Source organism: Rhinatrema bivittatum, chromosome 7, assembly GCF_901001135.1.
Source record: "Rhinatrema bivittatum chromosome 7, aRhiBiv1.1, whole genome shotgun sequence".
NCBI classification, from domain to species: Eukaryota; Metazoa; Chordata; class Amphibia; order Gymnophiona; family Rhinatrematidae; genus Rhinatrema; species Rhinatrema bivittatum.
In genome coordinates this window covers 240,263,589-240,291,293 of record NC_042621.1, presented here as the reverse complement: position 1 = coordinate 240,291,293, position 27,705 = coordinate 240,263,589, and the positions used below count along the sequence as shown (strand labels likewise).

General features: G+C 42.3%; 1 protein-coding gene across 1 annotated transcript in view; it reads right to left on the bottom strand.

The window, feature by feature from the left end:
* LOC115096213 (transcription elongation regulator 1-like protein) overlaps nucleotides 1-27,705 on the bottom strand; it is a 454,896-nt gene that overhangs the window by 384,115 nt on the left and 43,076 nt on the right. Inside the window, exon 4 of the mRNA XM_029610724.1 lies at nucleotides 23,978-24,175. Within this exon, the coding sequence (XP_029466584.1) occupies nucleotides 23,978-24,175 (198 nt within the window). The remainder of the gene's footprint in view (nucleotides 1-23,977; nucleotides 24,176-27,705) is intronic.

Below are 27,705 nucleotides of genomic sequence, written 5' to 3'. Positions count from 1 at the left end.
GAAGGGGATCCTGGAAATTGAAATCCAAAATCCAGGGCAGAATTTTCAGAAATGTTTCCAGCTCCATGTGCATGATACCAGAAGTAAAATGCATTCGGTAGTCTCAATACATCAATGGACTACACTAAGTTTTAAGTGATGCTACTCTGAAACCAAAGGAGCAGGAAGAAGATTGACAATTTTTCCTGTGCAGGTCTGCAGGCCAACAACACTATTTATGGTCAGACAGATGATGAATGCTAAGAGAAATCAGGGAAACTAACCAATTTGGCAGTGCAGTAAAAATGGGAGATTTCAATTACCTTCAAAAGAAACGCTGTATCACAATGTTTATGTTTGACTGTTATCAATGTTTAAGCTATAATATTTTTGCATCACATTTATATATTGAATAGGGACCTTCATAACATCCACGGTGCTGCAAGTTGATACTTGTGTTTATGCACCTATTTGGATCACGTTTAATCATTGGTCCAATAGTCCACTGCTCATTCAAGAATATTTAAAACTTTTTTGACGTTTTTATATTTTCTTAAAACACAGATAGGTTACTTCCCTGTTTTTGCTTAACCAGAATCAAAGGACCGACGCGCGCGTTTCACGGTCCGCTGCTTCAGGGATATTTAAAGCTGACTCATATCACCCGGCACTCTTCACCACGATGCTGCTACGGGTGAAGGCTCCGTGTATTGCAACTTCGCAAGGGTCCCTTTAGCTTTTTCTGAAAATAAAGCACTTTAAAATGAATGATATAGCCTTTGAGAATTCGGTCACAGTACATTCTACAATAAGCACATCTCACTCAGTGGGGAAAGACGCCAACACTTACCGGACCTGTCTTCATATTCAGTTTCGGCATGTCAGCAACTGGGTAACTGAGAACGAGTCAGAAGCTTATTGTAGAATGACTGCGACCGAATTCTCAAAGGCTATATAATTTTAAAGTGCTTTATTTTCAGAAATAACTCCCATTTTTACTGCACTGCCAAATTGGTTAGTTTCCCTGAATTCTCTTAGCATTCATCATCTGTCTGACCATAAATAGTGTTGTTGGCCTGCAGACCTGCGCAGGAAAAATTGTCAATTTTCTTCCTGCTCCTTTGGTTTCAGAGTAGCGTCACTTAAAAATTAGTGTAGCTGGGTTTAAAAAAGGTTTGGATAAGTTTTTGGAGGAGAAGTCCATTAACTTCTATTAATCAAGTTGACATAGGGATTAGCCACTGCTATTACTGGCATCAGTAGCATGGGATCTACTTAGTGTTTTGGTACTTGCCAGGTACTTGTTGCCTGGATTGGCCACTGTTGGAAACAGTATGCTGGACATGATTGACCTTTGGTCTGACCTAGTATGGCAATTTCTTATGTTCTAATTTATGTATTTATGTATTTGTTTATTTATTTACAGCATTCTGTATTCTGTCCAATTACAATTACTAGTACATCTGTTCTAGATGGACTACAACATATAAAATAACACTTACGAGAAGGCATGTACTAACTGCCTGAGGAGGTTCAGAGAGATTTAGGGGCGGATTTTAAAAGGCCCGCGCGCCGGCACGCCTATTTTGCATAGGCCACCGGTGCGCATAAAGCCCCGGGACCACGTAAGTCCCGGGGCTTTCGAAAAGAGGAGGGAGGGGGCGTGTCCGAGGGCGTTCCCGAAATGACGCGGCATTTCGGGGGCATGCTGCAGCGTTTCGGGGGTGGGCCCGGGGCGTGGCACTGACCCGGGGGCGTGGTCGAGGCCTCCGGACCAGCTCCCGGGACCGGAGGACGGAGCGGGGCTGCCGGCTGACGCGCGCAAAGTTAGGGGGGGGGGGGTTTAGATAGGGCCGGGGGGGTGGGTTAGGTAGGGGAAGGGAGGGCGAAAAAAGGTTCCCTCCGAGTCCGCTCCGAAATCGGAGCGGCCTCAGAGGGAACAGGCAGGCCGCGCTGGGCTCGGCGCGCGCAGGTTGCACAAATGTGCACCCCCTTGCGCGCGCCGACCCCGGATTTTATAAGATACACGCGGCTACGCGCGTATATTATAAAATCCAGCGTACATTTGTTCGCGCCTGGTGTGCGAACAAAAGTACGCGATCGCGTAGTTTTTAAAGATCTACCCCTTAGTGAACAGAGATTTGGATTTGACTTCCCCATGTGGGAGCTGCAGGTGGTGTGCCCTGACAACATATAAACCCCTGCCATCATTTTAGGGTGTGGATTCTTAGCTGGATTTCAGTTAGACTTTGGTGTACATGCTTTCTGCATTTTTGTTAGATTCTCTTGATTTTCCTCTATGATTAACTATTTGACCTAATTTGGATTATTTAATCTTTTGATGCATTTTTGTAAACTTTTCTTATGAGAGCCTTGGTACCCCTTTCCAGAGGATTTAGAGAGTCCCACTCTAAGGTTAGAACAGTGGATAGGGAAGATTTTGCTGCTCTATATCTCACCTCCAGTGGATAGATCAGTCAGAGATCCAATGCAGAGGAGTTTCACTTTGATTTGTTGTCCTCATTCACTGTTCTTTCAATTTGGGAGACAAGGAAGATTTTCCACTCTTTCTGTCTCTTATTTTGTTTTTCTCCCTTATGAATCAGTCTATTGTTGTTCCTTTTCAGAACTGAGTATCCTTGATACCTGCTTTCAAGTCATTGGGAGAGAAGGTGTCTTGAGGAGCGGAGTTTTCATCTTTTTATTTTTATTTAAAAATTTTTCTATACCGTCATTAAGTTATTTACCATCATAACGGCTTACAAAAAGGCACATATAGTAGAGAATAGTTAGTACTTTACAAAAAAGGTGCCAGTAGTATTCAGTAACATAGAAATGTTAAAGACTAGTTGAATAATGATATATATTACCTATTGATACATGTCTCATGGGTGAAGCACATGTGATTCATTCTAAACTTTTCAGGTGTTTTTTACGATTATCCATGTGATAAAAATAATTTCCAGGTATGTATCTGGCGATTATGTGTTGGGCGCTTTATGCCAGCTGTACCTTACTTATTTTCACTGTTCTCTTTGTAAAAGGATTGTTTGAAAAGCCAGGTTTTCAGATTTATTTTAAACTGTTTGAGATTTCTCTGTAGTCTTAGTTCTAAAGGCATAGGGGTAGATCTTTAAAAAATACGTAATTGCGTACTTTTGTTCGCGCACCAGGCGCGAACAAAAGTACGCTGGATTTTATAAGATACGCGCGTAGCCGCGTGTATCTTATAAAATCTGGGGTCGGCGTGCGCAAGGGGGTGCACATTTGTGCAACCTGCGCACGCCAAGCCTAGCACGCGCTGCCTGTTCCCTCCGAGGCCGCTCCGATTTCGGAGCGGCCTCAGAGGGAACTTTCCTTTGCCCTCCCCCCACCTTCCCCTTCCTTCCCCTACCTAACCCACCCCCCCGGCCCTATCTACCCCCCCCCTAACTTTACGCGCGTCGGCCGGCAGCCCCGCTCCGTCCTCCAGTCCCGGGGGCTGGTCCGGAGGCCTCGACCACGCCCCCGGGCCGGCGCCACGCCCCCAGGCCCGCCCTCGAAACGCCACGGCACGCCCCCGAAACGCCGTGTCGTTTCGGGAACACCCCCGGACACTCCCCCTCCCGCCCCTTTTCGAAAGCCCTGGGACTTACGTGCGTCCCGGGGCTTTACGCGAGCCGGCGGCCTATGCAAAATAGGCCCTCCGGAAGGATTTACACGCGCAGGGCTTTTAAAATCTGCCCCATAGTGTTCCATAAAATGGGACCGGCCAGTGACAGAGCTCGCTCCCTGACCTGTGTCAGTCTTGCCGTTTTTACTGACGGAATAGTTAAGAGTGCTTTGTTTGCTGATCTTAAATTTCTATGCGGTACATGTACTCGTAGTGCTGTGTTCAGCCATTCTGCTTTTTCTTCATGGATCAGTTTGTGTATGGTGCACAGTGCTTTGAATTGAACTCTTTGTTCGATTGGTAGCCAATGTAATTCCGCTAGTGTATCTGTAATGTGATCCCTTTTCATTTTGCCCGTGAGAACTCTCGCCGCAGAGTTCTGTAATATTTGCAGTGGTCTTATTAATGTATAAGGCAATCCTAGCCTTATCAGTGATCGCAAATATTAGTGCTTGAAGTACTGTGCGAAGGTTTGATAGTGTCAGCAGTGGTTTTAGTTTTCTAAGTACCATTAGTTTGGAATACCCTTCTTTAACTTTTAGAGATATGTGTTGTTTGAGGTTTAGTTCTGTGTCTATTATCATGCCGAGGTTGCGCACTTTTTTGGCTAATTAGATTTTTTGATCGCTTTTGAGTATTATTCGTATTTGAATTATGTTTATGTTTTTTTCTTTCTAAGAGTAGGTATTCAGTTTTCTCAATGTTTATTACTAGTTCCATTTGGTTAAGTATCTGTTTGATTATGACAATGTACATATTGTCTAAGTTTAAGGTTTTTTCAATGGGGTCCTCAATAGGTAGGATAAATTGAATGTCATCGGCATAAACGTAGTGTATGATTCCTAGCCCTGCGAGAAGATGGCATAGTGGGAGTAGGTAAATGTTGAAGAGTGTCGCTGATAGTGCTGATCCTTGTGGAAATCCTGTTTTTAGGGTTATTTTTTTAGATGGGATGTTATTAATTTATACTTGGTAAAATCTGTTACTCAGGTACGATTTAAACCACATAATTGTGTTGTTATGTAGTCCAATTTCTTCTAGTCTTTTGATTAGTATTTTGTGATTTACTGTGTTGAAGGCTGATGATAGATCTAGTAATACCAGAATGTAATGTTTTCCACTGTCAAATCCTCTTAGACTAATGTCTGTCAGTGCTAGTAATAGTGTTTTGTTGCTGTAATGTTTCCGAAAGCCATGTTGTGATGGATATAGGATATTATTGTTTTCTAGATGCTCTGTTTTTTCTATTAATTTTGCTCTGTTTTTTTCTATTAATTTTGCAATTAATGGTAGATTGGATACTGGTCTAGTTAGTGTTAGGGGGTCCATGTTTTTTTTAATTTAATATTGGTTTGTTTATTGCTCCTTTCAGTATGTCTGGCATAGATCCTTCCTCTAGTGAAAAGTTTACAATTTTAGTTAGTGCTGGGGCGGTGATGTCTGGAAACTTTTTTAGTTCCATGAGGGGCTGGATTTAGCTGTTTTAGCATGTTCTCTGTTTCAATGCTTGATTTCTCATTAAATTTGGTCCACTGCGTGACATCTCTTTTACACATTTTAATCTCTTGTTTGGCTGTCAGTGGTATTTTGGTTTTTAGATTCTCAATTTTATCACTAAAAAACTGTGCTATTTCATTGCATCTATTCTCAGGTAAATTATCAGGATAGTTAGTTGTATCTTTGTGAGGTTATTAACTATGTTGAGCAGTGTTCTAGAATTATTTGTGAATTTTTCTATTTTAGTGCTGAAGTAATTCTTTTTTGCTTCGAGAATTGTTTTTTTATAATAGGCTAGGAATAGGCTTGTTTAATGCCAGAGGAAATGGAGTTGAATGTATTGTTCAAGAGTTTTTTTCTACTGAATCAAATGTGTTGCATTTGAAAGGAGAGTGCAACACATTTGAAATATTTGAAAAGACTACAGGAGAGGTGTTACGCATAGGATTGAGAGTTCTTATACTGCTGTGCACATGATATTGCTCAGCTCATGCAACACTGACTGGGCTACGCAGGCAGTATCAGACATGTCACAGGCTGGAGTATAGTAGGACGGGTTCACTTGTACCATCCTCTTCCCCTACGTGATGAGACTTTGAGCTCAGATACCATCAGGACTTACAAGAATGTCCATAGAATTGAGTAGCAGTCAGAAGCTCAAGGCAGAAGCTCAAGGCAGGTAGTGGTCCAGCAAGGTCAGTGTCCATGGAGATGGTCAAGGCAGGCAGCAGTCAAGCAAAGTCAGTATCCAAGCAGTACAGTCAAACTTGGTGACAGACAATGGTGGCCCCACGAAGCCTATCGAACAACTCAGAGATGAGAGGTAAGGGGTAACAGTTCCTTTTGGTAATTGTGTTGAGATCCCAATAGTAAATGCAGAGCCACAGGGAGCCATCTTTCTTGCCCATGAAGAAAAATCTGGCCTCAGCTGGGGAGGTGGATCTTTGCATAGACCCCCAATATAATTTCCCATTACTCAGCTGAAAATTAATTTTCTTTATCTCTAAAGGAGCAATAGTTCATGAAATGTTTGCAATGTCCTGCTTCGGGTCCAAATGAGAAAAATCAGGTATGTCGGTTCATTCACCTAGGTGAACGAGCGTTTGAAGTTGATTGTTGGAAATGTTGCAACGCTGAAGCACTCTTTTTTTCCGCCAAACTGAAGTGGGTTTTCTCCTGATGAAGTACTGGTATCTGAAATACGGCCACTTTTGCTTTGACATGAGTGAGTGGGTCATATATGATTTTTCTCAATTGAGCCCAAAGTGGGACATCACAAACATTATATGAACGTAAGTATTGCCATTTTTTAGATAAAGAAAATTATTTTTCAGCTGAATAATGGAAAATTGTATTGGCATCTTTAAGCTTTTAAAATGCAATTCAACACTAAAAAAATTCTTTAAAAAAAAATATATGTATTTATTGTCTGAAATACGGTAGTTGGCAGGTGGTTAATGATTAAGTAGTATGTTATGGTAACCTGGATGGTACTTTAATTGGCTGTGTATGAAACTTCTGCCTTCCATTTAAATATTATTTTTTGATCAGTTAATCATTATAAATATATAACAAATAATTATTGGGTTAAGTGGTGCAGATTTGTTGTTATTATAAGCTGTTGCTGGATGTGTTTTATAATCATGCTAAAATGAATAAAGATATATATATATATATAAAGGAGATTAGTTAGACATCATGTTAAGCATAAAGCTGGTATGAAGTAAAAAATTGCAGTTCACAAAAACTTAATCTTTGTATAAATGACATGTATCCCAAAGGCTACTCCAATCACTTACTTGGTTTGATAAGAGTAACATATCATCTGAAGTCTGAAGGCCATCTCTTCTCATGAATTCTTAACGCCTCTACAAACACTAAGGAATGTATTTTGAAAGGAGTTATGCATATAGAAGTAACATATATCATAGGAATTTTCAGAAGCCCATATATGTGCATAAAACCCTTTGAAAATTCAGCCCTATGGAGTGAATTTTCAAAGGAATTATGTACATAAAAGTAACAATTTTCAAAGGCCCATTTATACTTGTAAAACTCACTTTTTGCTTGTAAATGCTTCTGAAAATTACCTCCTATTGCTTTAAAATAATTTCTCTGAATCCACTGTTCTAGAAAAATAAGATCCACCTTGGAGGAAAATGGTTCCTATATCTCAGGTACATTCTGATAAAAATCTGACACAATGAAAAGTGACAATCTCCATTGTATACACTTGCTATAGCAACTTTAGCCTGTGGGGAAAAGGAGTAATTAAGGAAGACAAGGCCATAACAGAAAAACTAAAGGAGTTCTTTACTTTGGTCTTTACTGAGGAAGATGTTGAAGAGATAGCCACACTGGTGTAATGATCTGTGAATGTAATCATTTCAAGGAACTGAAGCAAATAACTGAAAACCTGGAAAATGTAATACAGCAACTTGAGAAACTAAAGATTATCAAATCACCATGCCTGGTCAGCATTCACCCCTGAATTCTAAAAGAACGTATATCTGAAACTGCAGACTTATTATTAGCAATCTGTAGGGTGGCTGATGAAACACCATTTATAAAAAGAGCTCAAGGACAAAAAGTACTTAGGAAAGCTTTGAACTGGGGTCTGCCTGGTTGGAAGCAAGTCTTACATGCAGAGCCTCAGAATTTCAGGCCTAGACTACTGGCAGTTTAGTATATGATCGTGCCCCTGAGGATCCAAATTGGTCATCAAAAGATTCAAATGTTGTGCTAAGACACCAGATAGGATAGGTGTTCCCAGAATTTAGAAGGCTCAGATGCCAAGTGGTGATATGGGATCCCAGTGAAAGAGCTCTGAGCCCTTAATCCTGATGTAATGTGATGTGAAAATACTGAAATTCTATGTTAACCCTGTGAGAAAACTATGTCTGTCCATGGAAAGGAATTCGAATTACTGTAGGTAAGCAGATAGGATTCAAAAGTGTTTGCAATATTTATTAAAATTATTTATTTATAATTGCTTGCAAGGGATAGAAGGCTAAGGAAAGACACCCTTAACAAAAACTAGGTAGGTGTATCTTAAGCAGGAACCTGCTGACTCATGGAGGAGCTCCACAGCTTAAAACAGACCAGGAGAAAGCAGGAAGTGTAACAGCTGGGGAGAAGCTGAAGAGTCCTGAGGCAAGAAGTCCAGGGAGCCAATCCAAGCTAACTAAATTCCCAAGCTCAGAGAAGCAAGCCTGGCTGGGGAGAAGCCAGGATAGCTTAACTGGGGAAGCCTCTAGAACTGGTTGGGGCAGTTGTTGCTTAAAAGTAAACCAGCAGTAATTAGAACTGTTTTGGTTTGCTTGCTGTTAAAGTTTTGTGTTCATGTGAGAGCTAGACTGTCACCCTCTGAAAGTTCACAGAGTGAAGAAATGTACAATAAATCTATTTAACTGAAGGCTGCTGTCTGAAGAGTTATTATAAAAGAAGAAACTCTTAAACAAGAGGAAGAATCTGGATTCAATTCCCACAAATGGTGGTAGAGGTGGGGTTGCTTCTAGAAGTTCCAGTCAGCGCAGACCAAAGCTAAGATGAATGACAGAGACTGGAGAAAAGAAAAACCAGCAATGTCCAAATAGCCAGAAAAGGAAGGACAGCACAGACCAGCATAAACAATCCAGAGGAAGTTTCTAAGCCAGACTAGAGTGCTGAAAGGACCAGGAAGGGATCTTCAGGAGCAGACCAGGCAGGCCAGATAGCCTTAGAGGCGTCAAGATATCCATTTTAACCGGAATCTGGTAAGATATACAGCAAGGGAAGACAGAGGAAGCATGGTATCTGGAAAATGCTATCTATCTATCTTTATGTGCTTGGTGAGCAGAACTGGGACAGTGGGTTGTGTTAAGATATAAGGGAAGGTGTATAACTCTGACATGCTTACATTTTTTTTTTAATCTGGTAAGGTGCTTACTAGTGACAGTGGCAGGTCTGGTTGCAAGACAGTCTGCACTTGTATCCTGTTTTTCCTTTTCCCCTAGGCGACTGGACTGGAAAGTGCTATAGACTGTGAAGCACGCTGGTGGAGGATGGGTGGTTGGATCAAAATCCAGGAGCCAAGATCACATTGTGCAACCTACACTTGTGCAAAGAGGAGAAGATACCAAAACCCAGCGAGAGCCGATGGGAAAGGGACTATTTCTGAAAAGGGACTATTATGGATAACTTAGGAAAATACATAGGGGGGATGGACCCTCTGTTAAAAAACTGCATAGGTTATTGCAAGGCCATGGAAAATCAGGTTTTAAAGATGTGATAAGTAATGTTTGAGATGGGAAAAGATAGGGGATGTTGGGAAAGGGATATTGCCTGCATACAAGGGGTATGAACACAAGAAGGGTGTACTCAATGCGAGAGCAGTGCGTAATGGCACACTCGCTGCCGGAGTAGCACACGAGGTCATCCTTGATGCAGAGGGGTTCCTTGGGATAAAAGTAGATGATCACTGGGTTTTAAAAACAATTGCTGAAGTTTCTCAAGAGGTACAAGCCAAGAAGGTAGAATGTGGGCAGCTGCCAGACGGGGAACGAAGCCTATATCCCAAGGTTCTGGAGCAGCAAGCGCCACACTGCCAAAACTAGGTATAGCAGAACAAAGCTATAGTGGTAGTGAGCTTAAGCATTTATTATGTCAACAAATAGGCCATACCACAAAAGCATTCCCTTTTCCAAAGGATGAGGCAGGAACATGGGTGTTTATTGAGTACTGTGTTGCAGGTTGCCTTATTTGCAACCACAGAGGCCATGTGGGGGTCCAGCGGCAGTCCCAGGAGTGATCTCCTGTACTTGGGCCATCATCTGCCAGTGAACAAAATGGCACCGGTGGCCCTTTGCCCTTACCATGTGACAGGGGCTACCGGTGCCATTGGTCAGCTCCTGTCACATGGAAGGAGCAATGGATGGCCCACTCCATTTTCTAAGATGGCACTGGCCATCCATTGCTCCTACCATGTGACAGGGGCCGACCAATGGCACCGATAGCCCCTGTCACATGGTAAGGGCAAAGGGCCACCGGCGCCATTTTGTTTACTGGCAGCCGATGGCCCGAGAGCGGGAGATCACTCCCGGGACCCCCGCTGGACCACCAGGGACTTTAGGCAAGTTTTAGGGGGGTCAGGATGGTGAGGGGTTGTAATTAACTAAATTTGAAGGGTTGGGGTGTTGTTTTTTTTTAATAAATGTGCCCCTCCCCCCATGCTAACCCAAACAATGAATTTTCTCCGAAGTTCAGGGAAAATCCATCTTGGGATTTGGGTCCTCTAACTCATGCCAAATTGGACTATTTCTTTGAAATTTTCCAATTCAGCAAAAATGATTGCACCTCCCTACTAAGTAGTCAAAGGGGCATTACATGCAGCTGAGCTGGAGCTCTGGGTAAAGTATATAGAGGAAGTGGATGTCTGAAAGAAAATGGTTCAAGAAGAAGCCAAGACTTACGAAGCACAAATCGAAGAGATGAGGACTCAGAAGCAGAGGTTGAAAGTTGAATGCTACACTTGGAAGTCAACATAAAGGGTAGGAAAGGGTAAAAACCCATGAAAACCTTTCCCCTTTATATCTTCTGCTTTAATATCTGGGATCCAATAGGAAAACCTCCCAAACCTTTAAAGAAGTCGCATAGTTTTCCCTAAACACATAACATCAGAGCACCCAATACTCATCAAGAAATGACATCCAGTGGTCAAACATCATTACGACAAGCAATAATTATTTGAAACATTTCTTCCTCCGATAAGTAGATGCTTCAGAATTTCTGGAGACTCCCCACTAAGAGTCCTCTGTACTCCCAGGCTCAAAGACAAACACAAATGGGTAGCTCCCTACAATATATAAAGTATAAACAAAGTGGATCCTATTACAAAGACTGAGATCTTTGCTTTCTCCTAATGATTTTAGGGTTTTCTTACAATCTATGATTCTTACTCATATCGATTATTGCATTTCTGTCTACCTTGGTCTTTCTGCATATTTGTTACATGTCCTCCAGCTTGTTCACAATGCAACTATTACACGTGACGTCCGCAGCAGACCCGCAACACAGCCCCCTCGCTTCTCTTCAGTAACTCCAGCGCCTGGTCCCTCATCTCTGGCGGTGGTAGGCCACCGACTCTGTCCTCGGGGAACCCCTGGTTCCTCTGGCTCAACTACAGACCCTGGCGTCTCCAGTCCAGCTACCACAGTTTTGCTCCATGCTGGGCCTCTCTGCATGGCCAGTGGAGACACGCTGCTACTCGGCACTGCGCCCCTCTCTAAGCACATGCGTGCACATCACTGAACCTTAAGTAGGACCCGCAGCGGGACCTGAGCCACGGCCCCAGATGATGACATCAGTGGAGCACTGGTACTTAAGCCCAGGTTCCACTCCTTAGCTTTGCCTTTGCAACAGGTCTCCTCACTGGTTGAGTACTCATTGCCTCCTGAGAGTTTCGTCCTGTTCCTGTGTTCCTGTTCCTCGCTGATCCTGGTTCCTGATTCCTTTGCTCATACGTTCCTGCTCTTCACCCTTCCTCACAGACTTTGACTCTGCTTTGCCTGTCCATGTCATTGACTTTCTCCAAGCCCGGACCTCTGCATCGTCTGACTACTCTGTTGCCTCTCTCCAGACCCAGACCTTTGCCTTGCCTGACTATGTTTGACTATCTCCATGATCAGACTTCAGCCTTGCTTGCCACTTCTTCTAGATTTCCGCCAGCCCTGACTCAAGCTTGTTCTACAACGCCTCTTCAGCCTACGTCCTGGACTTGACCTATTCAGGCTTCAGCCTGCTTTTGCTCGGGTGCCCCCTGTCTGACTTTATTCCTTGGTACCCGGGTCTCTGGGACACAGTACTAGACTGTTTCATCTGCTGTCTCTAGGCTAACCTTGATCTCTCCATCGATGATGACATACAGAGGCCCACTTAAGTCCAGCCAGCCCCGGCACTCAAAGGCTCAACCTGCGGGGAACGAGGGCTGGAATTGGTGAAGCAGCAGCTGGCCTCCGCCCATCATCCCACTCCGCCTGCCGACGGTGGGGACCCATAAGTCCCTACCCACGGGTTGCATCAACCCCACTTTGGCCCAAGAGTCCACCTCCGGCGCAACAGCAACTGCATGTCTCTTTACTATTTGCTGACAGTGTGATCATATTTTACCTATAATTAAAGAATATTCATTGGCTCCCAATTGTTTGGAGCATTTAGTTAATTACTATAACTATGACTTTTAAGTTGCTGAAAGGAGATGTCACTTATCTAAAATCTTTGCTCCATGAGAATGCTTAAGCAATCTTTGCAATCTTCCAGTCAATAAGGTCTAATTGTGCCTTCATTTAAGGTTATCTAGTTAAGAAAAACTTGAGCATGTGCTTTCACAGTTGCTGGTCTCATCCTTTGCAACTCTTGTATAAGAGCTTCAACAGGAAGAGAGTTATATGAAATTTATTATAAAATGGTTTGTTCAGGTAATTTTGGGACTTAGCTGAGCAAAACTGGGGATCTAAATATGTCCTCCCGCTTACAAGATAAGTTTTGGCTGAGTACATCATTATCTGGCTAAAACTTTTCTGAATAAAAAAAGAGGCAGCTAAATTTAGCTGGCTAAGTCTTTTTGTGCTCAGAGCAGGTCTCAAGTTATCTGGGAACATGTAAATTAAAATAAGTTTCGACCACTGTGTCCGATTCCCCTCCACAAACACCCCCCCCCCTTCTCAAAAGAAAAGAAAGTGAATAGGTTGTGGGCCATAGCTGCCCAAGGCCCTCCTTCCCATATTTCAGAAGCCCAGGCCAGCTATGGGCCTTCTTCAACCTCTACCCACAAGCTCCCCACCACTCTATGCTACCAGCAATGCTGTCAGAGCAATGCTGGATGCCGCCAGAAGTAGTACTATGCTCCCAGAAGCCTTTCAGGTTTATGGGATTTCAGGGTGGGGCAAGAGGATGGGAACAGGGGTTACAGGAGAACGGATATGTTGCAGGAATGGGGGAATACAGAATCTAGGTTTTTCTTATGTCTATGATGTCTTCTGTGATCTCTTCCATTCCTCTCCAGCTTGCAGCTAAATCTGCAAAATACCTCCATATCCCATAAACCATCATTGATGGTCATGGTGATTCTGAGGGTCATCAAAACACTTTTCATATTTCTTCACCTATGGACTTCCTGGGATTCAAACTAGCCATTTTTAGACATTGAGAAAGCAACTATACTTCTGAATGACAAAAATGTTTCATGTAGATTTCAAAGAAAAAAACCACTTTGCTTTGCACAATGATATCTACTGCTTAATGATAAAAACAATTATGGTTGTGATAGAGGATGTGATAGCATTTAGTTTGGACAGATGTGTAGATCTTGCAGCTTACAACACAACTTAAGAAATGTTTCCTAAAGTTACCAACTAGTATATAAATCATAGGTGCTTTGCATCTATCTAAAGGTGTAAAGCATGTATACAAGTTCTTCATAGCTTTCTCAAACTTACTGCACTGCTAATTAGGTGTATTACAAATGGTAGTTCATGATGACACTACTATTTTAATAAATAAAATGTAAGATGCAGAGTCTCTCATTGGCAATAGAAATACTTTGAAATGGATCCTAAGAGATCACTGTAAGTTAAAAATGTGAAAAGCAAATTTTTCTAACCATTAAATGCATACTATTCATTTACAAAATTTGAAAATTGTAAGAAAGACAGTGATATACTTGCACTAATGTAACCTCTCTGTCTTCACCAATTAAGATGGAAAATATATTTTTGTAACTCAAATAAAACAGTATGGACTTTGTACATGTGTTTTAGAAAATAGCTTTGAAAGTGCTTACAATGTTCATGGTTCCCCGGGACGAAGAGATTACCAGCCAATGCACAACTGGATTCAAGTTAAACACAATACTAGATTTTGAAAGGAGTCACAGTTTGCGGGTCCCCAAATAGGACTGTTCTATGATGTCTGGATAGGAGAGAGCCAAAGGGCCGGATTTTAAATGCCCTGCGCGCGTAAATCCGGCTGGATTTACGCGCGCAGGGCCCTCGCGCGCCGGCACGCCTATTTTGCAATTGGCCGCTGGCGCGCGCAGAATCCTGGGATGCACGTAAGTCCCGGGGCTTTGTAAAAGGGGCGTGTTGGGGGCGTGTTGGGGGCGTGTCCTAAATGACACGGCGTTTCGGGGGCGTGATGCGGCGTTGCAGGGGGCGGGCCCGGGGTGTGGCACCGGCCCCGGGCCGTGGTCGAGGCCTCCAGACCACCCCCTGGGTCGGGTGATGGAGCGCCAGCAGCCCGCTGGCGCGTGCAGATTTACGTCTGCTTTTAGCAGGTGTAAATCGTGCAACAAAGGTAAGGGGGGGTTTAGATAGGGCCGGGGGGGTGGGTTAGGTAGGGGAAGGGAGGGGAAGGTGGGGGGAGGGTGAAGGAAAGTTCCCTCCGAGGCCGCTCCGAAATCGGAGCGGTCTCGGAGGGAACAGGCAGCGCGCGCTGGGCTCGGCGCGAGCAGGTTGCACAAATGTGCACCCCCTTGTGCGCACCGACCCCGGATTTTATAAGATATGCACGGCTACGCGCGTATCTTATAAAATCCAGCGTACTTTTGTTCGCACCTGGTGCGCGAACAAAAGTACGAGTGCGCGTATGTTTTTAAGATCTACCCCACAATGCTTCTGAAATGAATGTAGTCAAACTTTAATAAATCTGGATCACTGAGAATAAAAATGATGCTTAAAATTATTGATTGGCTTTAGTTTTCAAGATATGCTACTAGGTCAGTATATACACAACTTTGACTTGGGAATTGCAAAGAATAAGTGAGTTAAAAAGGGAAAGAATATCAGATTAAACTGGAAATGACTAATATATATCTTCGACTGAATCTATGAATAAATATATGACTGGGTTTGGATAGTACTTGCTTTTGGGGTACAACAATGAATGATGCAATCTGAAGCTCGTAATGCATCATACATAATATGAATTGTGTTATGTTATTTCTAGAAGTCATGAATGATGCAGTCACATTCAGTTTACATCACTCTGCTGAACAAATTGGCCTAAATCAGCTCTAGAAATCATATAGTGTCATTTGTCAGTGAACAATGAACATGGAAAGCGATTTCACCAGGACATTGCAGTAATGGAAAAATGGTATCAGGACAAATGGAGCCCATCAATGCTTGCAGATTACTGCTGGATAGTGACAAGAGATGTTCCATTTAATGAATACAAGAGACAAGCCAAGAAGAGCTGAGTAGCCACTAAAAAGGAAATAAATTATGTTCATATATATACAAGATAGTTTTTGGCCTTTTGTTTCATAGTAAATTTTATTTCTATAATCCTTTTGCTGATTTAACTTTTATTTTATTTTTTTTATTCTGATTTAATTTTTAAAATGTTACATAAATAGATAGGTGAAATATTATGCAGCCATAAATTATGCATATTATGCAGCCATAAATACATGAAAAGACCTAAGTTTATAATTTATGATTAAATCTTTATTATCCATGCACTATCTATGCAATAGACATAGTCGTAAAATGTAAAATGTAAAAACTTAAAAATATTATGGAAATAGTAGTTAATCAGCTAGTTTAACTGTCATATTTCAATTAAGCACATCAATTAAGCACATCAACATCAATAATAAAAGGCACATGTTATGGCTAAAGCAGATGACTTCTAAAAATTCTTATACCAGTGAAATTGAAGAAACCCTTCAGCTGGCTGTAAATAAATGCTTATGATGTCACAGCCCTAGTTGGAATAACCTTAGATATAAAACAGCACTGAAGCCTTATAATGGGGCAGTGCGCGCACAAGGGGGTGCACACATGTGCCCCTTTGTGCTCGCCGAGCCTGAGGGGACCCCCGATGGCTTTCCCCGTTCCCTTCAAGGCTGCTCTGAAATCGGAGCGGCCTTAAAGGAAACTTTTTTCTGGGCCCCCCCCCCCCCCCCCCCGGCTTCCCTCCCTTCTCCTATCTAACCCAGCCCTCATCCCTAACTAAACCCCCCCTACCTTTGTCGAAAAAGTTACGCCTGCCTGAGGCAGGCGTAACTTGCACGCACCGGTTGGCTGTTGGCGCGCCATTCCCCAGCCCAGGGGCTGCTTTGGAGGTCACGACCACGCCCAGGAATGCCCCCAGGCTGGCACCACGCCCACGGCCCCACCCATGGAACACCCCCGAATGCCACGGCACCCCCCGATACGCCCCCCGACACGCCTCCCAAGCAAAGCCCCGGGACTTACGCACGTTCCTGGGCTTTGCGCGCGTCGGCGGCCTATGCAACGTAGGCACTACAGCGTGCAGGGCTTTTAAAATTTACCTCAATAATTGTAAACACAATTCCTCAAACCTTGCACCTCAACAGCCGAAAACGCTGCGGGGAATCAGTAATCATCATAGGTTATTTCAATATTTATAGCTTGCCTTTTGTGTGATTTTGAGTAGTTTGACAGCCCTAGTTAGGGCAGGTCCAATTGATATGAAAGACCAAAACAGACTGAGGAAGCTGCTGCTCCCCACTCTCAAAACCTATTGCATCGAAAGTTATCAAACTACAATAGGTAGCGATATGATTAGTAGTTTTTAATCACTGTTCCAACGCTAAAGAACAGCTACCATTCAGTCACAGGTAGAGGAAAGCAAAATAAGCCAGAAAATTAGTAAACCATAACCTAAAGAGTAGTGTTTGAAATATTAATACAGGGTTGTTAGTTTAAATCTGATAGCAATCTGTGGGTATCTAATTTCATATTACATTAGCTTTATATTCTGAAAACTTTGAGCAAAATATTTTTATGATTGCATACAATATTGTACGCCTTGTGCTGTGCAATTGTGTGCATCAAATCTGAAAGAAGCTGAGCTATCAAAACACTATAAAGAGTTTTTCCTTGTCAAAAGTTTGAGTATTACAGTTTCAACAATAACGGGAAGCACCTTAGAACAAAATCTATTATGCCAAGCCTCTTTGACCCATTGGGATTATGTGAGAAATAACTATATCAGCCATTTTATGATAGGACCAATGGACGGCCAGCGCCATCTTAGAAAATGGCGCAGGCCATCCACTGCTCCTTCCATGTGACAGGGGCCAACCAATGGCCCCGGTAGTCCCTGTGACATGGTAAGGGCAAAGTTTGGGGAAAATCCGTCTCGGGATTCGGATCCTCCAACCCAAGCCGAATTGGACTATTTCTTTGAAATTTTCCAATTCGGCAAAAACGATTGCACATCTCTGTTGATTTGTCGTCCTCTCTAATTCTAAGGTACCTTAGAGGCAGATATTTAAAAAAAGCAAACAAGCTGAGCAGCTACATTTTTATGTCTAGCTCCGCCATCTTTAAAGATGGCTGCCGCCATCGTAAAGATGGTGCCGGCTATCCAGTGCTCCTACCATGTGACAGGGGCCGGCCAATGGCACGGATACCCTGTTACATGGTAAGGGCAAAGGGCCATCGGTGCCATCTTTATGAGTGGCAGCCGACGGCCCGAAAACGGGAGATCACTCCCGGGACCACAACTAGACCACCAGGTAATTTTAAAATGTTTTGGGGGGCTCGGGAGGGTGGGGGAAGCTAAGGGGTCATTTTTAAAGGGTCGGGTGGGTTTTTTTTTTTTAATTGGGCCATTGGCGCCATTTTTGAGTGGCAGCCAAAATGGCGCCGATGGCCCGAGAATGGGAGATTGGTCCCCGCGCCCCCACTGGACCACCAGGTACTCGTAAAAAGTTTTGGGGGGTTCTGGAGGGTGGGGGAAGGTAAGGGGTCAACTTTAAAGGGTCAGGCCTCACTAAAAAAAAATTAACGATGTGAATTGGAACCGATTCCGATTCACATCACCACCGATCAGATTTTTTTCTCCCTCTAGCCGAACCTGATCGTTAAGACGATCGGGCACACGATTCACATCCCTAGTACCTATTTCAATTCGGCTATATCTTTTTTGAGATGAAGCAACCAGAATTGAACAGAGTACTCTAGGTGTGGAATCATTACGAAAGGAATGGAGAATAAAATGGAGAATGTAATAATACCTCAAATTCCTAACATTATGTTTGCTTTTTTGACTGCCGCCACACAACAAGCTATTTCAAAATATTGCCCATGATGACGCCAAACAATGGAACCTATCATGTAACTACAGTAGGGGTTACTTTTCCATAAGTCCATTACTTTGCACTTGTCTACATTAAGACGGTAACATTCAAACTGGCGCATGTACACTCATTAATGAGCATACGTCGGACTGTGCCCAGGAACACAGCCATTTTTTAGCATATGCATGAATGTTATAAAATAACCTAGCCATGCGCACACATATGTGCCAAATTTTAGGTGGGTGCAGGCATGTGCACGCAAATCCCGCTTCTACCAAGTAAATTAGGGGATTTTAAAAGGGGCATGACCAAAGCCATTTCCAGTTTTACCAGTTCATCCTCAATTTGCCCAGTTAAGGTCCTCCAACCCCCCTGGTTTGATAGCCTTCATGCCCTCCAGTTAGCCCTGACCCTTAAAACCCCACAGATCTTCCTAATTTTCTTTTATTTTTAACTTAAATGGCATCCAAAGCAGAAGTAATGTATTTACCCAGTGCACTATGCTGCATAAGTATTTAGGTGCACATCGCAGGTTAATGCCCTGAAAAGTCTATAATCTGCCTAGACCACACCTGTTCCACTTTATCATATACCCTCCCATCCATCTCTTCTCAAAGCTGAACAGCCCTAACATCATTAACCTTTCCTCATAGGAAAGCTGTTCCATCCCCTTTATCATTTTAAACACTCTTCTCTGTACCTATTTCAATTCAGCTATATCTTTCTAAAGATGTGGTGACCAGAACAGCACAGAGTACTCTAGGTGCGGTCTCACCAATAAGCGAAATAGAGGTATTATGACATTGCCCATTTTATTCTCCTTTCCTTTTCTAATAATTCCTAATATTCTGTTTGCTTTTCTGACTGCTGCCACACACCAAGTTAACAATTTCAAAGTATTGTCTATGATGACACCTAGAATCTTTTCCTGGGTTGTAACTCCTATTATGGAACCTAATATCATGTAACAGTATGGGTTACTTACTTTCCCATCACTTTGCACTTGTCCACACTAAGGCTTGGATTCACCATTCTATCGCAGAATGGTGAATCCAGCGAAAATGGGGGTTGGGGGTGAAGGGGGGGGCGGGCCTGCGAAAACCGGCAGCCTTCGCACCGCCGTGGTGTTTTTGCTGCCGGCTTTTGCATCCAATAGCGCCACCGAGAAAGGTGGCGCTATTGGGCGTGCTTCTGGCAACGATAACGTAACAAACCTTATCGCTGCCAGTGAAGACACCACCAAGTCTGCCTCCTTGCCACCCCAACTCCTCCCCTTGCCGCCCCGACTCTGCCCCAACACGATAACCATTTGAAAAGGACCCCCTAAGACGGTAACTTTCAAACTGGCACGCATGCACACATTTGTGCGCATACGGTGGCCTGTGCCCAGGGATGTGGCCTTTTTTTGGCATATAGGCAAATGTTATCAAATAACCTGGCCATGTGTACATATGTTAAGTTCCTCCAACCCTCCTGGTTTGATAGTATTCACACCCTCCAGTTAGCCCCAATCCTTAAAACCCGCAGATCTGCCTAATTTTCTTTTATTTTTAACTTACATGGCATCCAAAGCAGAAGTAAAGTATTTACACAGCATGCTTGGTTTCATAAATATTTACCCCGCACATCTCAGGTTCACACCCCGAAACACAAATGCTCTGCCTTGATTACACCCATGTCCCACCCCATTTTGAAAACTTTTGAGATGTACGCACTGCACCATTTACACACACATCTGGGTGTTTTTTAAAATATGGTCGACATGCGTGAATCCAACTTATTCACGCATCCCCCAATTGATGCGCGATCCAGGCTTTTAAAATTCATGTCAAAATGTCATCTTCCATTTGGATTCCCAGTCTCTCAGTCTCTTGCAAAGTCTTCATTCAATTTCTCACAATCTGCTTGTGATTTTAATACTTAGAATAATTTTGTGTCTTCTGGAAATATGATAACTTCACTCATCGTTACCGTTAGAGATCATTTTAAAATATATTTAAAAGAACTGATCCCTGTACAGATCTAAGAGGGACTCTATTGTTTACCTTTCTCCACTGATAAAACTTAACTACTGTTTCCTATCTTTTAACCAGTTTGCAATATGATATTGCCTCCTAACCCATGATTTTTTATTTTTCTCAGGAGTTTCTCATGGAGGACTTTGTCAAATGCCTTCTGAGGATAGTCCAGTTTTTGGAATACAATGGATTGAAAGATCCAAGGCAGCATGGTTTTACCAGAGATAAATCTTGTCAGACAAATCTGATCAACTTCTTTGATTGGGTGACCATAGAGTTGGATCAGGGAAGAACATTAGATGTAGTACACTCGGATTTCAGTAAAGCCTTCAATACCTATCCAATAGGAGATTTATAAGTAAATTGAATACCCTTGGCATGGAACCTAGAATGACTGACAGGGTTAGAAACTGGCTGAGCAGGAGTCAACAAAGTGTAGTGATAAATGGAGTTTTGTTTGAGGAGGGGGGTGTTTCTAGCGGTGTATCTAAGGCATCAGTCCTTGGATATGTTCTTTTCAACATTGTTGGGAGTGACATATTGGAAGGATTGTCAGGAAACGTTTGTATTTTTGCCAATTTTGCTACAACCAGAGGAAGCAAAAATGTTTCAAAAGTCAATTCATAAAAAACATAAAGGAACTACAATATGATGAGATCACCCTAAAATAATATTAGAGCTGATGCCTTAGAAATGCTATTTTGCTATTAAAAAGGCATGATAGTCATAATATATAATTATCTACCAGCCCAACCACTACCATCCAAAAAACATAAGGTAGTAAATGTCTCTGCCCCTGAATTTGTTAGTATTTTTTATGCAAATAAAATTATTTGGAAAGCATCAACACAACATTTATCTTGTAATTGTAGCAGTCAAAAGTTCTTAAAATCAGAGTTCTTGAGCTGTTATTGGATCCAAGCAAACTCATGTTATTCTAACATCCCACTAGTTTCCATAACTGGCCTTTTTATTTTTATGTTGTCAGAGCTGGTATCATAAGACTACTTCTTTCCATTAGAAAGGCATGATAGCCATAATATACAATCATCTAAAAGCCCAACCACTACCATTCAAACAATATAAGGTAATGAATGTCTCTATTAAATTAGATTTTAAGAACTTTCAACTGCTACAATTAAAAGATAAGTTTTGTGTTGTGTTGATGCTTTCCAATTAATTTTATTTGCATAAAAAATATTACCCTCCCAATTCAAAAATGTAGTTGGGTCAAAAGGCCCGCCATTTTTTCCTCCATCTCAATTTAAAAAATGTAACAGGTCGAGAGGGCACTTTGCCCAAACTCTGAGAGGTCTTCCATCTCCCCCTAACCCCTTCCTGCCCACCCAACCAATTCAAATTGTAGCAGGGCCAAGAGGAACTCTCCCCTTATATACCCCCAAAAGCCACTCAAATGCTGCCCCAGCTCAGCTTGGAGAACACAGGCTTAATTTCTCCCGGCTTGGCATCCGGCATTGCTGTGATAACATATAAGTGTCATTGTCAGAACAAGCCAGAAGGAGTAAGCCAGCGCCCTTCTCCCAACTTGGCTGGAGAAGATTTTGGGGCTTCTAGCAGGAGGAAGTGGGGTCAGTGGGTGGTGGGGAAGAGCCTCTCAAATCTGTTACTTTTTTGAGTTGGGAGGTCAAATGATCAAAAATGGGTATTGAGGGAACCACTTGGCTCTGCTACTTTTTTAAATAAGAATGGTTGGAGGGAGGAGATCTGGGATGGCCTCTTGGTCCCACTATATTTTTAACAGAAAGGTAGAAATGAGGGATCTCTTGGCCCCATACAGTTTTGAATCAGGAAAGAAGAAGGAATAGAAGGGCTGTCAACTCACAATGTATTTGTATTCAGGTGGGTGGGAGGAAAGATGTGGAGTGAGAAAAAAAGTTGATGAGGGCTGTCTGGCCAGACTTAGGGGGTCATTTTCTAAGGAGTTACCACAGGAGATAAATTCGCAAATCGCGCTAACAGCCGGTAACGTGATTTGCGAATGCAAATTCTTAATTTAGTATTCAGGGGGTGGAGTTTATGTAAAGTTATCGTGTGCGGCGAAACGGCTGCAGTGGTAACGCAGCCAATAGCTACAACCCTTTCATTCGCGATTCAGGCTGGTAAAGGGTTATTGCAGTTCATGATAGTCCCAGACAGCCTGGAGAGAGAGAGAGAGAGAGAGAGAGAGAGAGAGAGAGAGAGAGAGAGAGAGAGAGAGAGCGCAAGCCTTCCTATAGTGCCTATGCCCTAGACAGGTATTTGTATCCCTATGGGAGGGCCACCTAGTAACTCGAGGTGGGGATTAGGTATGAGCGTAGGGGGTTGGGGGGCCACTTTCACATTCAACATGAGACCTACAGAAAGAACAGTTGGCAACAACAAGCTAGGTTGAGAGAATGTTGCCCAAATCTCTTCTTGGAGTGAGTGTCCTCACTCCGACGGCCAGCAAATCTTCACTAGAGACCACTGTTCTTTCCGTAGGTCTCATGTTGAATGTGAAAGTGGCCCCCAACCCCCTACGCTCATACCTAATCCCCACCTCGAGTTACTAGGTGGCCCTCCCATAGGGATACAAATACCTGTCTAGGGCATAGGCACTATAGGAAGTCTCTCTCTCTCTCTCTCTCTCTCTCTCTCTCTCTCTCTCTCTCTCTCTCTCTCTCTCTCTCTCTCTCCCCCCGAATTGTCGTGGACTGCAATACTCCTGGCTGGAGACTTTCATGTACTGCAAAGATTCATTGGTTGTTTTATCGCAGTGCACGATGTTTTCGCCATTTGCGACTCCAGTTCCGCAAATGGCGAAAACATCGCGTGCTGCGCTGTTTCCCCGCTGCACGAAAAAATGCCTTATTTGCATAGGACATGCCCCCTCATGCGTTACCACTGCGATATTGGAAATGAGGCCCTTAATCTGCTATTGTAGTGCCTAAGTTTGGCCAGCCAAATTTAGGTAGCACTTAAAATGTAACAGTTTCTCTGATTATTTTTATTTCTCCTCTTCCTCCCTAAAAAATGTTAGATGAGCACTCGTACAACTTAGGATGATGTCTTCCACAGAATAGCAATAAAATTTCAATATCATCATTCTAGTAAACTCAAAAATTAGCCTCCTCTGAATTTTAAAATTATAGTTAAAAAAGGATCAAAAACTCATTAAAGTCAAAAGTATTACTACCTCCTGGTGAAAGATTAAAAAGGCTTTAAATAATGCAACACTATCACAATTTTGAAGATCTTGCCAGCAATAGAAAAGTTAGAATCTGAATAGAACATGCCATTATTTTTTTTCATACATTACATTAATCATATCCAAACCATCAACATGTACTATGACTAGAGATTACCATCTTACTTTAATAAGACTATAAATGTACTTCATATTATTTTTAAATCACTGATCAGTTTTGCCTTGAAATAGAGTGGGATATGTCTGAGTCACAGTAAAACAATGCATAATGATTGTAAAACTTGAAATCAGCTTTAAAGATACCACCCCCATGCAAAATTGTCCATCACTGTTATCTGATGTTACTATGAACAGTTTTGTCATTGTAATAACCACAGTATATCCAGGAATTGATATAACATCTAAAAATAACATGGTTTCTTAATATATAATCACAAAATAAATTCAAAATATTATCAAAAAAGAAACTCGAGGCCAGATGATTTGATTTACAATAAGCATGTAAGCATGCTCCTGCAAGCTAAGGCTCATATGCAAGATGTTTCAATTGTTACCTGGAAAAGGTGCAGTCAAAACTGGTATTTTGATTGGTGACAGAGTCAGGATATGGCGAGGCTGGACACCAGCAGATGATGGTCCTTGAGGTGCCTCAGAATCTACTGCCATTATGGCAGCTGCTGCTGCAGCTGCTGCTGTAGCTAGAGTAATTGCCTGGTTACTGCCAACTGGTTTAAGCCTTGCCTGGCTGCCACCTAGATGAAAGTCAGGCACAGATTATAGTACATTTACTTACATTCAAAATATGATCTGCAGCTTTACAGAGTAATAAAGCAATATTTTAGACTTTTCTTAAGGACTGAATTTCTACAAACAAATGTTATTTAGCCAATGTATCTTATCTACAAAATTATAGAAAGTATATACCAATATGGAATTCATAATTATCTTTTCATACACATGGTACTACAGTCACATAATAAAGGATAACATTTTGTTAAAGGGATAACACTTGTATTTATGTATCTATTTAATTATTCATTTATATATTAGAAGCATTTATATCCCACACCCACCATAGCTCAGGGAGGGTCACAATTATACATACATAATCTACTTGTACAAGAAACATAAAACTAAAAGAAAAGAAACAGAGGTGCCTAAGAACAAGAGGCATGCTTGTTTTGACTGGTAAAGTCCAGTCAATCCAGTGCTGGAAAGGTAACTCTAAACAAATAAGGTTTCAATGCCTTTTTAAAATCTTTTGAGCACTTAGTACCTCTGATCTCAGCAGGCAAAGACAGAACCTGTAATTGAAAAGGCTCTTTCTCAGGTTGTAGCGAGATGTACATGGCGTACTGATGGAATGTCCAATAGCATTTTTGTGATGATGAGCATAGTGCTATGGAAGGTGTGTATAACTTGAGGGTTGGACCAATGAAGCAGCAAGGTAGGCTGTCTAACAAAGCCGTGAGGGCAACAAAGTGGATTAGAAGCCAGAAATGTCCTATCAGGAATCTTTAAACAAGCCCGACTCTGGCTGGGTTTCGCCCTCTTATATTGGGGCTGCGACAGGGGCTAAAATACACAAACAACATGTATAACTCAACAAAAAACATTACAAATGAACAAGACATATATAATGATAACGTAAAATTGTAGTGTGAATTGTGTTATTAATAAAGGATGTTGAAAATCTGAAATCATGTACTTGTTTTTTTTTAAATAAAACTGTGTAACATCATTATTGAGGGAAGAGTGGAATCATGTACTTGTTTTTACCTGTGTACAATTGTACGTTGGTTTCTAAGAGTTCAATGGTAATCAGACAACGGGGCGGATTTTAAAAGGGTTTTAAAAGGGTTACGCGCATATATTATGCGCGTAACCCTTTTAAACCCCTCCTAGGCATGCCGAGCCTATTTTGCATAGGCCCAGCGACGCGTGCAAGCCCTGGGACGCGCATACGTCCCGGGGCTTGAAAAAGGGGCGGGGGCAGGGTTGGAGCCTCCAGGCACAGTGGGCTGTGCCTGGGATCGCAGGCCGGCCGTCGGCCAGTGCTCACAACCTACGCCTGCCCGGAGGCAGGTGCAACTTCTAAGTTAAAGGTAAGGGGGGGGTTTAGGTAGGGCTGGGGGTGGGTTAGGGAGGGGAAGGTGGGGGGGGGGGGGGAATGGAGGAAGGCTGCGAGACTCGGTGCGCGCAAGGTGCACAAGTGTGCACCCCCTTGCGTGCGCCGACCCTGGATTTTATAACATGCGTGTGGCTGCGCGCACATGTTATAAAATCAGGCATAGATTTGTGCGCGCTGGGTTGCACGCACAAATCTACACCCGCACATAAATCTTAAAATCCGGCCCTATGTATATCAGATGGTCTTATTTTTAAGACATACCTTTTCCAGACCGTCTGATATACTTAGTCTGATTACCATTGAACTCTTAGAAACCAACGTACGATTGTACACAGGTAAAAACAAGTACATGATTCCACTCTTCCCTCAATAATGATGTTACACAGTTTTATTAAAAAAAAACAAACCAAGTACATGATTTCAGATTTTCAACATTTTTTACCACAATTTTACGTTACCATTATATATGTCTTGTTCATTTGTAATGTTATTTTTTGTCGAGTTACAGATGTTGTTTGTGTATTTTAGCCCCTGACACAGCCCGAATATAAGAGGGCGAAACTTGGCCAGAGTCGGGCTTGTTTAAAGATATATGTCTCCATATAATAAAGATTCCTGATCGGACATTTCTGGCTTCTAACTTGAGGGTTGAATAAATCCATCATGAACCTACATCATTGAGTAGATTATGTACAATGACTGTGAGTTTATGATGGATACATTGTTGAATAAGCAACTATAGGGGATATCAGATGTTTCACTACTGTATGCAAACAAATATGAATACTGACTCCGCAAAAGGGATGCTGACTTCATAATGTATGTTTCTACAGAAAAACAAGATGAGGGACTTTTGACCAGAATGACAATATGTGCTCATCTTATCTACTCAGCCTATTTACTTAAGGGCTATAGCTTCTTTTCGTTAAATATGAGCTAAGCCCAGGACAGGGACAGGTCACAGAAGTGAAAACAACTCACAGAAAAGCACTGATATGGCAGAGGAGCGTTAGTCAAGAGGAAACAGGCACCACGCAGCAGAAGCAGTAACCACCCCCAATGGATAAGGGGAGGGGGGGGGGGAGGCTAGTGGTCTGAACTGAAGAAACGACCCTGTTTGTCCCGCTTCTCGACTATGCATGAGCTTCTTACATATTCATGCTTTACCTGTTAAAAGCAGCCAAGGAGAGGGCCCGGGTGGGGGAGGGAGTAACCGGCAGAAGAATTCCATACACACCAGCAGAAGACAATGCTGAAGCATCACATCTGCCCCTGTCTACGATGAAGCAGATGAGCTCCAGTCCTGTGCCTGTAAGAAGCCGTGCTGTTACCTGGCTGTTCATCCCAAATCTGTCTTTTTCCTTCTCCAGGGCTCAGCCCAGCCCTAGTCCAACAAGCAACTAGAGGCAAGAACACCTGCTTCCTTCAGTAGACAATGCCTCCTCAGAGACTGCTCCAGCAGGAAAAGGAAGGTAATCTCCTAAAATTATGGGGATAGTTAGCTAATTATCTGTATTAATGTATCCAAAGCAAGTTAATGTCTCTGATATATTTATGTTTACTAATGATGCAGATTTTTACTCAGAATAAGCTTGTGCTGTGTTAAGGATGTGTTTATCTAATTCTAATTGCTAAGCCTGAAATGTCTGAAAATAAAACAGTAAGATTCTGAGACAAACAGGTGTCCTCTCTTAGACATTTTTGATCGAATATAAGGTAATAAGTGGTAAGTTTCCAGAGCACGGCCAGAATCCCTCAGAGAGGGAAGGGGAGGGGGAGCAGGCAGTCTCCTCCTGGCTACATATACCCTTATATTGTTTACACAATCAATGTAATTTCTGAAGTGTAGGAGTGATATGATCGAAATATCTAGTGACTGATAGTAAATGAGTAGTGGCATTTTGGACCGATTGTAAAGATTTCTTTATTTTTAATTTTCAAATGCAATATTACAACATAAGAATATTCTTCTTTTAGGAAAACATGATTTACGTTAAAGATAAACAATTAAGTAAATATAACCAAGAATAAGCAAGGCATGATTATAAGGTCATATCATGGGGAGCAAGATTACAAAGAAATAAATAAAATAGAAGTTTCACACAATATTACTATTATGGCTCTCCTGAACTCACAGGCTAAGCGGTCACC